The sequence below is a fragment of the Prosopis cineraria genome, unplaced genomic scaffold (assembly GCF_029017545.1).
Source record: "Prosopis cineraria cultivar Desert tree isolate PC_DT_omini unplaced genomic scaffold, ASM2901754v1 PC6, whole genome shotgun sequence".
Taxonomy (NCBI): Eukaryota; Viridiplantae; Streptophyta; class Magnoliopsida; order Fabales; family Fabaceae; genus Prosopis; species Prosopis cineraria.
Genome location: NW_026555337.1, coordinates 6,201,335 through 6,214,670, shown reverse-complemented (window position 1 = coordinate 6,214,670; position 13,336 = coordinate 6,201,335). Strand labels below are relative to the sequence as shown.

At 36.8% G+C, this 13,336-nt stretch overlaps 2 protein-coding genes across 3 annotated transcripts; one reads left to right on the top strand and one right to left on the bottom strand.

Moving 5' to 3' along the window:
* Window positions 1–521: 521 nt before the first annotated feature.
* Window positions 522–5,986, top strand: LOC129313717 (protein TPX2). Of its 2 annotated transcripts, none has more exons than XM_054957044.1 (19): window positions 522–816; window positions 1,304–1,386; window positions 1,460–1,603; window positions 1,691–1,816; window positions 1,941–2,324; window positions 2,731–2,841; window positions 2,927–3,052; window positions 3,169–3,321; window positions 3,631–3,693; window positions 3,774–3,854; window positions 3,976–4,128; window positions 4,206–4,337; window positions 4,435–4,515; window positions 4,607–4,726; window positions 4,815–4,981; window positions 5,095–5,203; window positions 5,308–5,367; window positions 5,458–5,552; window positions 5,644–5,986. In XM_054957044.1, the coding sequence occupies exons 1-19, from the start codon at window positions 657–659 to the stop codon at window positions 5,762–5,764; spliced, it is 2,469 nt and encodes an 822-aa protein (XP_054813019.1). In that variant the 5' UTR covers window positions 522–656; the 3' UTR covers window positions 5,765–5,986. The 2 variants fall into 2 exon arrangements, with proteins under 2 accessions (XP_054813019.1, XP_054813018.1); XM_054957043.1 differs by having other exon boundaries at window positions 523–816; window positions 3,145–3,321.
* A 386-nt stretch (window positions 5,987–6,372) lies between these two features.
* On the bottom strand, window positions 6,373–13,336 carry LOC129314249 (putative E3 ubiquitin-protein ligase RING1a). The gene is made up of 10 exons (XM_054957623.1): window positions 12,833–13,336; window positions 12,643–12,685; window positions 10,666–10,724; window positions 9,353–9,434; window positions 9,085–9,205; window positions 8,948–8,989; window positions 8,059–8,586; window positions 7,820–7,927; window positions 7,138–7,365; window positions 6,373–6,828 (listed from the first exon to the last, which is right to left on the bottom strand). Exons 1-10 carry the CDS (start codon window positions 13,044–13,046, stop codon window positions 6,796–6,798), a joined length of 1,458 nt encoding a protein of 485 aa, XP_054813598.1. The 5' UTR covers window positions 13,047–13,336; the 3' UTR covers window positions 6,373–6,795.

Genomic DNA, 13,336 nt, shown 5'->3' with positions numbered 1-13,336 from the left:
TTGACTTTTGAAGATTGAGGTTTATTCTATAACTAAAAAGTTCAAATTGTTCTAATTAACAACAAGAACGTTGATTCTCTTAAAAGTTGATATGATCAAATATGTTAGACACTATGTTGCTTAGTTATTCTTCAAGGGAAAATTCTCAATTTAATCTTAATTATTGTCACACTGTGCAGCATTCAGAACAAGAAGTTTATAAATAATTTATTCATTTCTCTATCTTGTTTAGCTTTGCTGATCTTGGGGAGTATTACATGTTTCCAAAGTTTAGGCGAAAAACATAAACATGTAGTGAAATAAATTCAATGACCAATAGAAGACTGCCACGTTATGCAGACAGCTTTGACTGTAAAAATTAAGCCCGGGTAGTTCAAAACGACAGCGTTTTATGTTGTAATGGAGCGTTAGAAGGGAGAAATACTGAAATATCCGTTGGCAAGTTTCTTTTGCCCTTGGACAGATACCGCGCTACTTATACCGTTAAGAGAGCTGGCCCCATTTTCAATTTTTTCGACCGTTGGAGATCTAAACGTTACAATCTCTCCGTCGACTCATATCTCTCATACCTTCTCCTGCAGTCTCCATAAGCCGCGAAGATCCTCTGATTCTTCTTTTAAAGCAGTGAAGTCTTAGACGGATAACTGAATCTGAAAATGGCGGTCGCGGAGGAAATCACCGGCGCCATCACGATGATCGACGAGACATATGAATTCTCGGCACCACGCTTCTTCGATTTTACCAAGTCGGAGTCCGAGGAGGACACGAGCAGAGCAGAACTCTGGTTTGAAACTGCTCTCTCTTACGCGCCTTCTCGTACGGTTCTTCTCTTGCAACCTTTTTCCTGTATTATATTTATTGGTACCCTAAATTTGGTGCTTCTTTCTCTGTTTCCGGTTGAATTGAATTTTCTTGAAAGCTCTAGGGTTTTAGTTCAAAATTGTTGCTCTTTTGTCTCGGATGTTGAATTATTTAGGTTAGCTTCATTCATTTTGAAATGAAGGTTGATTTATGAATTCACCTTATGAATTTTCTTTTCTTCAAGTTCGGTTGGTTCGTTGCTCGAATTGGTAGAGTAAAGTGATGGTGTGATTACTTTCTTTGCTTTCACTGACTGTTTGATTGAGGGCAGATTTTCCAAAACAAACGATGTTTTATACCTTCTATCTATCCCTAGAATGCACACAAAATTCTTGCGCTTTTACGAAGATGCTTGAGCTTTAGAGCAGCATTTCTTTGCTTTCCTGCTTCTCGTATGGGAAAACTATTTGGTTGATCTTTTAGGGATTCTAATTTATTGCAGCATTCATGCCAAAAATCAAGACCGGAAGATCTATTACTGTTGAGAGCTTGTGTGATTTTAGCGAAGCTAACAAAATGCAGAAGGTAATGTCATTTCAATAGCGATACTCACAATATTATTTATTTAGCATCGCTGATTTTCTATTGCTTTCACCAGACATCAGCGTCAACCGATCTAAAAGCTGATAATAATAATAATTTGGATGTCAACATTCAACCTCAGTGCATGAGTGCCGAAGTAGAGGAAGGTGAACTTTCCAGTGAAGTCATAGAGGAAAACAACATGACTGCTTTCGATGTGGTATTCAGTGCTGTGCTTTTTCGGTTTATTTTCATTTTACCAGATTACTGGTTCTCTATTTCATTATAATCAATTGCACTTCTCAAGGTTTCTGCTAAAATGGAAAGAAGTCGCAATGATTATGAAGGGGAAGGCGCATGCTCAAGTGACAATAATCAGCCAAAATGCACGATTAACAAACTGAAGGAAGATGCACATTGTAGGGAAGATGAGGTAATATACATGATTCCTTTTAAATTTCACGCGGCACATTGTGATGCAGTTTTTATCGTCCTAATCTCATATCTTGTTTCCTGGTTCTCACTTTTTCGTATTTCTTTTTTCTTTTTTCCCCAAGGTTTCCGGTGACATGGAAAGAAGTCATCCACATGCTGAAGGGAAGAGTGCATGCTTAAATCCTGTAGGAGCATCCATTGAAGTTGTTAAAGAAGCTTGTACACCCAATCCATCTATAGCATTGCAGAAAAGAGTCACGACTACGATTTCCAAGAAGCAAGAAACAGCTAAAAAGATAGCTGCTTTAGTTAAGAATCCATCAGCGTTGAAGACAAAAGCCCAGTTACAGTCATCAGCACTTAAGACAAAATTACCATCATCGGCAGCGAAGACAAAACCTCAGTTACTGTCATCAACAACGAAGAGTGCCGCTAGGACCTCCCACTTATCACAAGAAAACCAAGCTATTAAGAGGCAGAAATTGGAAGGAGGAAGAGCAAGACAGGTAACTGTCACTACTTTTACCCGTTTCTTTTTCACTGTCACTTGTAATTTTTTTTGGTTTACCATACGTGCAATGGGTGGTGGGTTAAATAAAGCTGTAGTTACAGTAGATTAGGCTAAAGTGAATGGATGGGTCTTTTTAATTCTTCCTCTCTTTCTACTGCCTCAGTAAAGTGTTATTTGAAATAAGATTAGTTATGACAAGAGTTGGTTAATAATAGGCTTCTCTTATATTTGATGCTACGTTTTGCAGAATCTTTTCAATGAGTTAAATAGTTGCAGTAGATTAGGCTAAAACATCCTGCGTTCTTAAATTATCAACATCCTTGGCATAATAGAGTAATGCACTAAAAACTATCCAAAAAATATAATAATACTGACACTTTATTTTCTCTAAAAAATTTCAGATTCTGAACGTCAAACCTCAAAATTTGCCGCACAAGTCAAAACTGAGTTCAGCCGCAAGCAACGCCAGTAGCTCTTCAAATGCTAGTAAAACAAACAAGGAGGATAGAAAGGTTGGTTTGCTTTTATCCAAGAATATTGGTTAATTTTTTTTTTTAATTGAACTTTGGATTAAAAGCCCATGAACTCTGGATGAAGGTTTATGTTCGTGAAACGCCGACACCAGCATCTTTACCATTTGTATCAATGGCAGAAATGATGAGGAAATTCCAGTCAAGTACCAGAGACTTGTCATTGCCAAATGTTAATATCGGTCATTCTCAAGTAATACACGGATCTTATTATGATTACCTCCACCATAATTTGATTTATTTCTCTCTCGTTTTCCTTTTGTTAAATTCTTTTCACTAATTCAGGGAGATGCCGGTTCCATGATCCAGACGAAACCAAAACTCACATTGACCAGGCCTAAAGAACCTGAATTTGAGACAGCTCAACGAGCCCGGTCAATCAAAGTGAAGAGTACTTCTGAGCTTGAGGAAGAAATGATGGCTAAAATGCCAAAATTCAAGGCTCGACCCCTAAATAAGAAGGTACATCCGCGGTCCATGGTTGCTGACCGTTTTGTGAGCATAAATTTTTATTTAGACTTAAGTACAGATTTTGCCAAACTACATAAATAATCTTCTCAAACCCAAATTATGGCTACATGACCCTGAATCAACTTTTCAAATCTTAACTTCAACATCAACTATAACCTCAACTTCCTAAACCTAGTTTGGCCTTCTAAGTAGCGAGAACATGTCATACAGCCCTAACATGTCCTAAAACCGTTTTATAACTCCAGTTTTTACGCTCGAACTTTGCCGAGTCCTGACCTTTGCGTAAATTTGGCATCGCAGATTTTGCAAGCTCCTACAGTGCCTATTGTACCAAGAAGTACACCGCAACCACCAGAGTTCAAGGTGAATTGCACTTTCCAGTTGAGAACCGATACTTTAAACAAATTAGCCATGCTGTTGAATGAAGCAACTTTTGTTTTCAGGAATTTCATCTAGAAACAGCAGCTAGAGCCAATCAGAATGCAGATTCAGCTTCAGTGGCTTCAGGAAAATCGTCACATCAGGTATTTGTTGAAGCCAAGAAATCGTCACATCACTACACTTTTTTAAAAAAAAAACTTTTTTTTTTTTTTTAACTTTGGATTACTACTCAACCAGTCACTGTGTTTCCCTTCTGTGAATCAGGAACCATGGAAGCCTCATCTCACGGAGCCTAAAACGCCGCTGCTCCAAACATCACTAAGGGCCCGCCCACCTAAGGTGAAAAGTTCATTGGAATTAGAGCAGGAGGAACTTGAAAAAGTTCCTAAATTTAAAGCGAGGCCTCTAAATAAGAAGGTATTTTTGTTAATTTATGATGTTATAAACTGAGCTTCATTCCTTTAACTTACCCAAGAACCTATTCTGTTTATTAGATTTTTGAGAGTAAAGGGGATATTGGTATCTTTTGTCATACCAAAAAATTTGTCACTCAACCACGAGAATTTCATTTTGCGACAAATGAAAGGATTCCTCCACCTTCTGCTGTAGTTGATCTGTTTGACAAGGTAATTTGAAATCAATTCTAAACATAACAGCGTACTAATGTGAAATATATTTTGAACTTCCCCCTTAAAAAGTAGTCACCATTTTCTTGTTTTGCAGTTATCATTGAATTCTGAACCTGCACATAAGAACCCAATTCCAAGAAATACAATACCAAATCCATTTCATCTCTATACAGAGGTTGGTTTATTTATTTCCATTTCATATAAATGCAGTAATTGGATGGTTTTCAGAAATTCTTTCCCAACAACATACTTTTCCTATTTGTCAGGAAAGAGGTGCCGAGAAAGAGAAGAGACTTCTGATGGAACTTCAACTGAAACAGTTGGAAGAGGAAAGAACCCGAGTTCCCAAGGCGAATCCATACCCTTATACAACTGACTATCCTGTGGTACTAATTGTGTTAATTGGCTCAATTTGATTCTAATTGTTAAATGAAACTACTGTTATTAATATAAATTTACTGATATTACATGCAGATCCCGCCAAAACCAGAACCCAAGCCGTGTACTAAAGCAGAGCCATTCCAACTAGAGAGTCTGGTGAGACATGAGGAAGAAATGGAGAGAGAAATGGAAGAAAGGCAAAGAAAAGAAAGAGAAGAGGCCGAAATGAGAATTTTCAGAGCGCAGCCAATCTTAAAAGAGTAAGAAATAACTATTTTACATTGAAGACGTTTTTTACTTTTTTTAGTTTGCATGTGTTGCTGAAGAATAACAAGCGAATTATTCTTCCTCTTTGGATGCTAATCTTGTGCAGGGACCCAATCCCAGTTCCTGAGAAGGCTCGCAAACCCCTTACGCAAGTTCAGGAGTTCAACCTACGTGTGAATGATCGAGCAGTGGACAGAGCAGAATTTGATCAAAGGGTAACTGCTTTCTTATGGGGTCCATTGCAAATGGGAAAATTATTCTCCAATGAATGAGCCAAGAAGATTTGGACGATACTAAGAGTTTGTATTTGTTGGTACAGATCAAGGAGAAGGAAATGATGTACAAGCGGTATAGGGAGGAGAGCGAGGCTGCAAGAATGGTATTTCGCTTCTCTTTTTTTCATTGTATGTCAATATAAATGTTGATGTGTACCAGACATGTGACATGTTGACTGCGCAAATGTATACAGATCGAGGAAGAGAAGGCCTTAAAACAGTTGAGGCGGACATTGGTTCCCCATGCTAGACCGGTTCCTAATTTTGACCATCCATTTGTTCCCCAAAAGTATAGTCAATATAAACCATCTCTTACCTTTTTTATGTGTGTGTGTGTGTGTGTGTATTGGACTTGCTCAATAACTCCTAATGATAAACAGGTCGGTTAAAGAGGCAACAAAGGCAAAGTCACCACACTTGCGTGTAATACACAGAAAAGAGAGGCGAAAGTTTGTTTTAAATGGCAGAGTGGCATCTAGTCCTGCTTCCAGTATAAGATGATTTAGATTTGTTAGTGGGTCGCGAGCGTTCAAGAACTCCTGAACCCACCCGACACACTACTTGTGTACTGTAAAATGCCAGTTAAATCAATATCAATTCTTTTTTATTGATGTGAAAACCAAAAAACTCGTTTTGAAAACGTTGTTTTTGGTTTTTTGTATAAAAAAATAAGAACCTTGTGGATGTCCATTAATTATTAAATATTGATTTTATTTGATACAAGACTTCTTGTGTATAACACTAACAACCTATCTTAATAAATTTCTTCCAATTTAACCCTTCAAGTACTCCCTCCAATTTTACTCTCACTATTCAATGAGTAGAAAGATGGGAAATTTATTTGGTTTTGAAAGAGAATCAACAATATAACTATTACCTTTCCTTGATTTTAGTGAAATAGTTAGAAGTAACTTATAAAAAAACTAGCCAAAAATAGACTCAAAATATTTAATACCATGCAGAGGAGAACACGAGTACAAACAATAAAAAAACCTCCTTATGTCAGTGTAAGTTTTACACCTGAAGAACCTAATAATAGTAATGTTATATCTTAACTCAATATTTAATATGCAGAGGAGAAAAGCAAGGGAGAGGAAAAAGAGGGAGAATGAGAGATCAAGGGAGTATTAATCAACATTCGACAATATTTTCGTCTCAATTATAGAACATTTAATGAATAATTAATCCCAAAGAAAAAGGGCTCTGATGATGCCATGCCCAAATCCCTCCTATCAACATTTAACAATAATTATAAAACATTTAATGAAAGAACATTTATATGCTTCAAAATCCTAATTATGAGATGTATCCAGATATAAATAATCCCAAAGAAAAAGAGACAGCGGCTCTGATGATGATGCCATGCACAAATCCCTTCTATAATAATTATTCTTGAAAATGATAACAGGTTTCTATAATTTATACTGTAGATTCACTTTCTTGAGAATGCAACTACAATTGGTGGTGGATCACGTTATATGTACAATATAGTTATGCCATCCCCAATATCAAAATGGTCCGTTCAAGCATGGCTACATTTTCTCCTTCCTTCTGAATGCCAGAATCTGAAACAGCAGAAAGAGGATTAGCTCACCCAGCCATTACACATCACTTGAACCATCACAAGAATAGTGAAAAGATTACATATATCCAATGCCATCAAATTGGAGTCTTTATATTCATATATAAAGAATGCAACTATATATGAAAATCATATTTTATCTTTTGTTTGTTAAGGTTACAGTCAGAGGATATAAAATTCACATCTTATCTAAATGATAAACTTTTTTCTCTCTATTTCTTTTAAATCCACTACATTCTCTCAATTCTTAAAATATAGAGGATTTAGATTGCGCTGAATAGTGAATACTCACCAAATGTTCCATTTTAGATATGCATTTGGACTTGAGCCCTGCCAAAGTTTCATGTACTTGTAAAACTTCCAGTTCATCTTTGCAGGGATCTACAGTCAGTGTAGTTAGCTCGTCACTTAGAAAGGTTGAAGTCTCATCAGCTGGCTTATCACAGATGACGCTGCAGCATCCTTTAACCGCCAATATCTCAACTTCTTCAGCCGGTAACAGGGTCTGACGAGCAACGTACTGTGCAAAAAGGAAGCAATAAATAAGAAAGTATAGGAAAACAAAAAGCTTCTGGTAAAACACCAACACATCTCTTTGGAGTAAACTTATGATTGGATCACTAGATACCTTCATAGAGCCATCCAATTAATGAGTGCACAAGTTATTTTAGAAAACTAACAAATCTGTACCTTAGATCTTCTTACATCCTCGAGTTGATAAAAAGACTAACATGCAACTGGTTTACTATTTTCAGGGAACGGGTGCACTTGCTTTCAGAGGCTAAGTTACATAAGCAATCCAAAAAGCGTTTTCTTTTTCTTTCTTTCTTTCTTTCTTTTTTTTTAAATCAATCCAAAAGGTTGATACCTGTTATTTGATCTAATTAACTAGAGGAAATATTCAGATCAAAGGGGCCAGTCAAGTACTTTTGCCACCACTATGGTAAAACAGTAAAGGCAAAGAGATGTCTCACTTCACATAGGTGCTTGACAGACAAAGTTGGCCGACAGCAAAGGTGTGGCTGCTGCAAACTTGGTATACTTCCTTTGTCCAAAGAAACAAGCATAAGATGGATATCATACTGCAAATAAGACTATTAGAGTTAATTCATTGGATTAGACTAAACAATAAAAGAAGAATTTAGAAGTAAAACCTATCACCCATGTATTAACTAAGGAGACACACACAAAAGTGGATAAAAACATCCTATACCTCATCTGTGCTTTCATCTAAGCTTCTTAAATAATCAACAAACTTAGAGACGCGACTACCGCGGGAATTCTTGCTTGAGCTGCCACTGCCACTGCCACTGCCATGTCGAGTGTGACTCCTAAAACGAGCCCCTCCCCAGGTACGCTTCTGAGGTTTTGACAGCTGCCTTGAAGAAATTCCTTGATTTTCTCTCATTATATCGACATCACTTTCTATAAATCCACCATCAGGGCTTGCCATTGATGAGGAAGGCTGGGAGGGACGAACTCTTGTCCCTCTCTTTGGCTTTCTCTTTTGTTCTGCGCTCCGCTCATCAGTGGAGGATGAGTCTTTTTCTCCATTATTTTCATTTTCCTCTTCATTGTCTTCTGATCCTTGATCAATTCCATGGTTTTGTCTCCTAGCATGAACATTCCTATGATTACGTTGTGACCTTGTGACAAATGCACCTGGTGGTGTATCCTTATTACGTCTCTTGACTAGTGCTTCCGATTGCCGTTGAACCACTTTTGCAATTGAAGCTTGAATCTGTCAAGAAAGCTATTAAATGACACACCAGGAACAAAAGAGACGTTGACTAAGGATTTGATGATTAGAGAATGCTAGCAAAAGATTACACTTCACGACTCATTAAACTGCACAAGTATAACTGGAGCAGAACTTTAATGTTAATTAGAATAAGAAAGGTATTTTGAAGATGACATACCATATAGGTTCTCAACAACTCAATATCAATAAGCTATAAATCCATAAATAAATAAATTTTGCCAACAATGTTCGATAAAAAGAAATTACAATAAAAAGACAATACATAAGACTAGTCTAACCAGTGAACACACATCTAAAAGGTGAATCCATGCTTTAATATTTTCATTCAAAAAATACTCACCTGCTTATTGCGAGTCTTCTCCTCTTCACGAAATTCAAGCTCCTAAAATGAGACAATCAAAGATATTGCTATTGATATTCAAGTAAAGATTCATGTATGCGTAGTAGAGATGAAGAAATAAACAAGTGAACTTTTACCTCTTCCTCATACTTCTCAATATCTGGATATAGAGAAGCAATTAGAGCATCATAGTTTGGATCATCTCTCAAGGAACGACGACTGGCACAATGTGTGCGGCAAGCAGGGCATTCATTGTTCCTGAGACAACACATAAATAATAAATCAGGTCTCAAACAGACATCATAACCAGAGTAAGCTCAATGAGAAGCAAGACAAGAACCTAGATTGTTACTATCAGTCGTATATTAAACAGAGAGTAAATAGGCATGGCTTCTTGTGATTTACCCAAGTCTCATTGACTTGTCAATGCATTCCCTGCAAAATCGGTGCAAGCATTCCATGACAGTCCGTGTTTTCTTAATAATGCCTGCTCAAGCACTAACAGTAATTGGTTATTTCTAACACAAAGAAAACATTTGCCAGAAATCAAGTATGAACTGGGCTGCAGGTTTCAAATTGTCCTACACCATGAAATGCAGAACCTAACAAAGTCAACATTAAAAACAGCAATAGGAGATAATATCACCGTTGGAATTTGACAGCTATATCTAGAGTAGCCAAAAAAAGAGCCTATACCAAACACGCTAGTGTCCCAAATACAGACATGAGTTATCAGGTATTTTCTACTTCTCAGTCAATGTTGAGGTCTTCTGGATTTCCTTTTCTACAAAAAATATTTAACATTATAATATGTAGGTGAAAAATATTTAAGCACAGCACCACTAAACTCAATAATGCACTTGGAAATTTGAGCTAATCAGCTTTTATATTTTGCACAATAAGTTTACATTTTCTAGCTTCAAGACTGTTACCATTGATGTTACTTGATACTTGACAGGACATCAGTGACTCCAGAAAGACAGAAGTAATGCTTAAATCACAGTGGAGACTGATTCACAGAAAGGCAGGTTTGAAAACAAAGGATGAATTCATTAGTAAGAAGTTCCATTACACAATAAGCTCCTTGATTTCAACGTTCACAGGATTCCTCCTTCCATTTCTACCACATAGGTTAATCCAAGAAATCAGGGCCAGCTGATTCCTCCTTCCATTTATATTTTGCTCGTTTTGCTTTAGGAGGGGGAGGGGGTAGGACTTACTAATTTCATTTTAGCTAACATCTGAACAACTAATTAGGAGGTATCATATATTTTGCTAAGTGAGGCATGTATATTAACAATTTATCATTTCTAGCTATGATTCAATAAAATATTTCGACAATTTAGCTTATTACACATGATAAATGTAATGATGGTTTGACACTTTGGATAAGAGAAGAAGAAGCACAATAATTTAACTTTAATATCCAAATGTAAAAAATCAAGAACAATAGAAAACATAACAGCAATATGTGATCACTATAGGATAAGAAACAGTATCAGCATCTTGATAAACATTAATAATTTGCCTTGATATGATTATTGAGAAAGCAAGATTTCTAGGTTCTGAAATGAGTGCAATGACAGATAGAACTGACCAGAGGTGGGAAAGTAATCCTAACTCCTACGCCCCAGCCTATATATAATTTGACCACAACAAAAACAAATCACATAATCTAACTGTCCAATTATGTCATTCAAGAGGGTAAAAAACTTTACCAAGGCAAATTGGACATTGGACATCTTTACGAACTTCCAGAAGTTCAACAAACACAAATCTGCAGAGAAGGAAAAAAACGTAAACTCAATACCAGCACTTCATGAGGTATTTGGATCAGTATATCTACAAGGACCTGAATCTTGATAGGAAAAAAATATTTCACATATACATACATACATACATACATACATATATATATATAGAGAGAGAGAGAGAGTAATAATAGCAACAATAACACAATAACAATATGTCTTATCCTATAATCACTACAGGATATTATATGTACTTTTAATAATGGAGGTGCCATGATAATTTTATTGGTCTTGTATTAGTTGTACAAGACTAATGCCTTTGCTAGCAAGAAGTTAGGAATTATTTATTTATTATTTATTTATTTTGGCAGAAAAAAAGTTAAGAATAATGAAACTAGTTACACAAACAAATCCTGATCCAGCCTCCAAAGAAATTATTGAAAGCACAAGAGTACCATGTTACTCTGGAGCATCATTATAGCATGCAAATCATAGGTACTATTTTCCCAGTATCAAATGTAAGAGGATGTGCACCAACAAATGTGTTCAATAAATCTTTATTACAGTCACACACCAGGTTTCTTCACCAGGTTAATTCTCGACATGCCAAGTATTACCAGTCATTTGGAGAATTTATCAAGAGCACTTCCCCCATATTTTTATATGATCTCTAATTCATACCATGAATCGTGCTTATAAATCATAACAAGAGAGAAATAAGTCATTTGAATTGGAGCTCCCTTTTACTTATGTAACAAAACAATATCCTACAGATAAGCCAAATATCTAATTCTTAATCGAATTAACATATTTTTCATTCTTTTCTTGAGCCCATCTAAACGAGGAAAAAGTGTTAACGTATGAATGTTCTGAAAAGCCTGCAAAACCATGAATAATATGGAATTCACTATACAAGCAATGATGAATCTGTATAAGCTACAACAGGGGCATATATTAGATCACCAGCTGCAAAAGCTTCAACACTTGCATTCTTATTTGGTGGGTATACTGTACACTGGTCATCAATCCTTTAACTCGTGCAAACTGCCTAACACATGCTGATATGCTATTTTGTAATATTTGTATCTTCGTGATCACCATTCAATATTATGAAGTATCCAAGTCTTATAAATTCAAAGTCATTACTGAACTACTAGCATCCATTGAACATGAAAGGCAGATTTCTTTTTCAAGGAAAGCAACAATACCTAATTATCAAAATATCATAAGTTAATATGAATCACAGTTCCTAAAGTCATGATTATTCATAAGTTTGACCATTGCCACCATAGCAAATGACAATCACGGAGTTTCAGTAAAATTTAGCTCCAAATATTTTCCATACAAATCAATACAAATTAGATTTGACAACTCGATACTTGCTAACGCACATAACTAAAAACTCGATCCAAGCTGAAAGGCTAAAGACGGTTCGCGACTGCGCCCTCACACACTTAAGTTATTAGTTCATCCAACGCTCCATCAAGAAGGTCACAGATGCCGAATGTTTTCGAATCGGAAAGAAATGCAATAACACTAAAATGTAGAATTCACACCATAGACTGGGTAATCAGAAAGTACGCAGGAAAAAAAAAATACTTTCCTTCATTGTGGAACGAATGACCGAGTTTCAAGCATAAGCAAGACAAAAACCCAGGCATGCAAACGACATATAAAGAATCAAGTTAGGGAGACTCAGAGCATATAGACATCTCAGCTTAAATGACTCGACCTGTCAGTACTCCCTTCAACAGAGGAAGGAAATCCAGTAATAAGCAAAATGTAAGCGTTCGAATTCAACGAAAGAAGGGTAGAAACTGCAAAATTCACCACCAGCCACTACCCCGAAACAAATATATACAATCAAAACGTGAAATCTAGAAGCACATACAAGTGTGAAAGAATATGAGCAATGCGCAGGGGAGAGAGAGATAGAGAGTATACTCAGGTTTCTCTTCGGGTTCAGAAGAAGGGCTTTCGTCAATATCTGGCGAGACAAACAAAAGCTTCAGAACTCGCAGGATCGAGAAGCCAGGCCAAAACCCAGCTGACAAATACCAATTTGGCACTGTACAAACGTATAATCACAAAGCAAGATGGAAAAACATTAAAAAAAAAAAAGATTATACGTAACCCTCTACTTTCTCCTCCTTGTCCTGCTCTTGCTCGTTCTGCTGTCCTTCTTCTTCCCCTTCACCTAGCTCCCCTTGCTCATCCTCCTCCGCCCTTTTTTCCTCGCCTTGTAGCTCTCGGTCCCGATGAGATTGCTTCGCATGGCGGTGGTTGTAAAGTTCTGAGACCTCCCCATCGTCCGGAGAGTCGGGCAAAGACCGCTTCTGCGCAGGCATTGGTGCTTCAGAAAGAGGGATTGGCAAAATGCTAGCCTACTGCTCTATATACCTGCTTGGGAAACTGATGGGAGAATAGAGAAGGAAAGAAAGAGAGAGAAAGCGAACTACGACGAAGAAGGAGAAGAAGGAGAAGGAGAAGAGGATGGAGAATCAGGATGAGATTTTGGGTTGTTATTTTCTCGCTGGTGTGATTTTTTCACTTTTCGTATTATTATATAACGAAGAGAAGTAAGAGAGGAGCTCGGAATCAGATGTTACGGCAAGAAAAGGATGCACATGGATGGTGG

What these genes read in the sequence shown, in the direction of transcription:
- LOC129313717 (XM_054957043.1), top strand. Translation starts at nt 657, where the DNA reads ATGGCGGTCGCGGAGGAAATCACCGGCGCCATCACGATGATCGACGAG. An exon ending in CTCGACCCCTAAATAAGAAG is followed by an intron (nt 3,322 to 3,630) that starts GTACATCCGCGG and finishes TTGGCATCGCAG; the next exon opens with ATTTTGCAAGCTCCTACAGT. An exon ending in ATACAACTGACTATCCTGTG is followed by an intron (nt 4,727 to 4,814) that starts GTACTAATTGTG and finishes TATTACATGCAG; the next exon opens with ATCCCGCCAAAACCAGAACC.
- LOC129314249 (XM_054957623.1), bottom strand. Translation starts at nt 13,046, where the DNA reads ATGCCTGCGCAGAAGCGGTCTTTGCCCGACTCTCCGGACGATGGGGAG. An exon ending in GAACCCGAAGAGAAACCTGA is followed by an intron (nt 10,725 to 12,642) that starts GTATACTCTCTA and finishes CCTTCTCTGCAG; the next exon opens with ATTTGTGTTTGTTGAACTTC. An exon ending in CTGTCAAGCACCTATGTGAA is followed by an intron (nt 7,366 to 7,819) that starts GTGAGACATCTC and finishes CTTTTTGCACAG; the next exon opens with TACGTTGCTCGTCAGACCCT.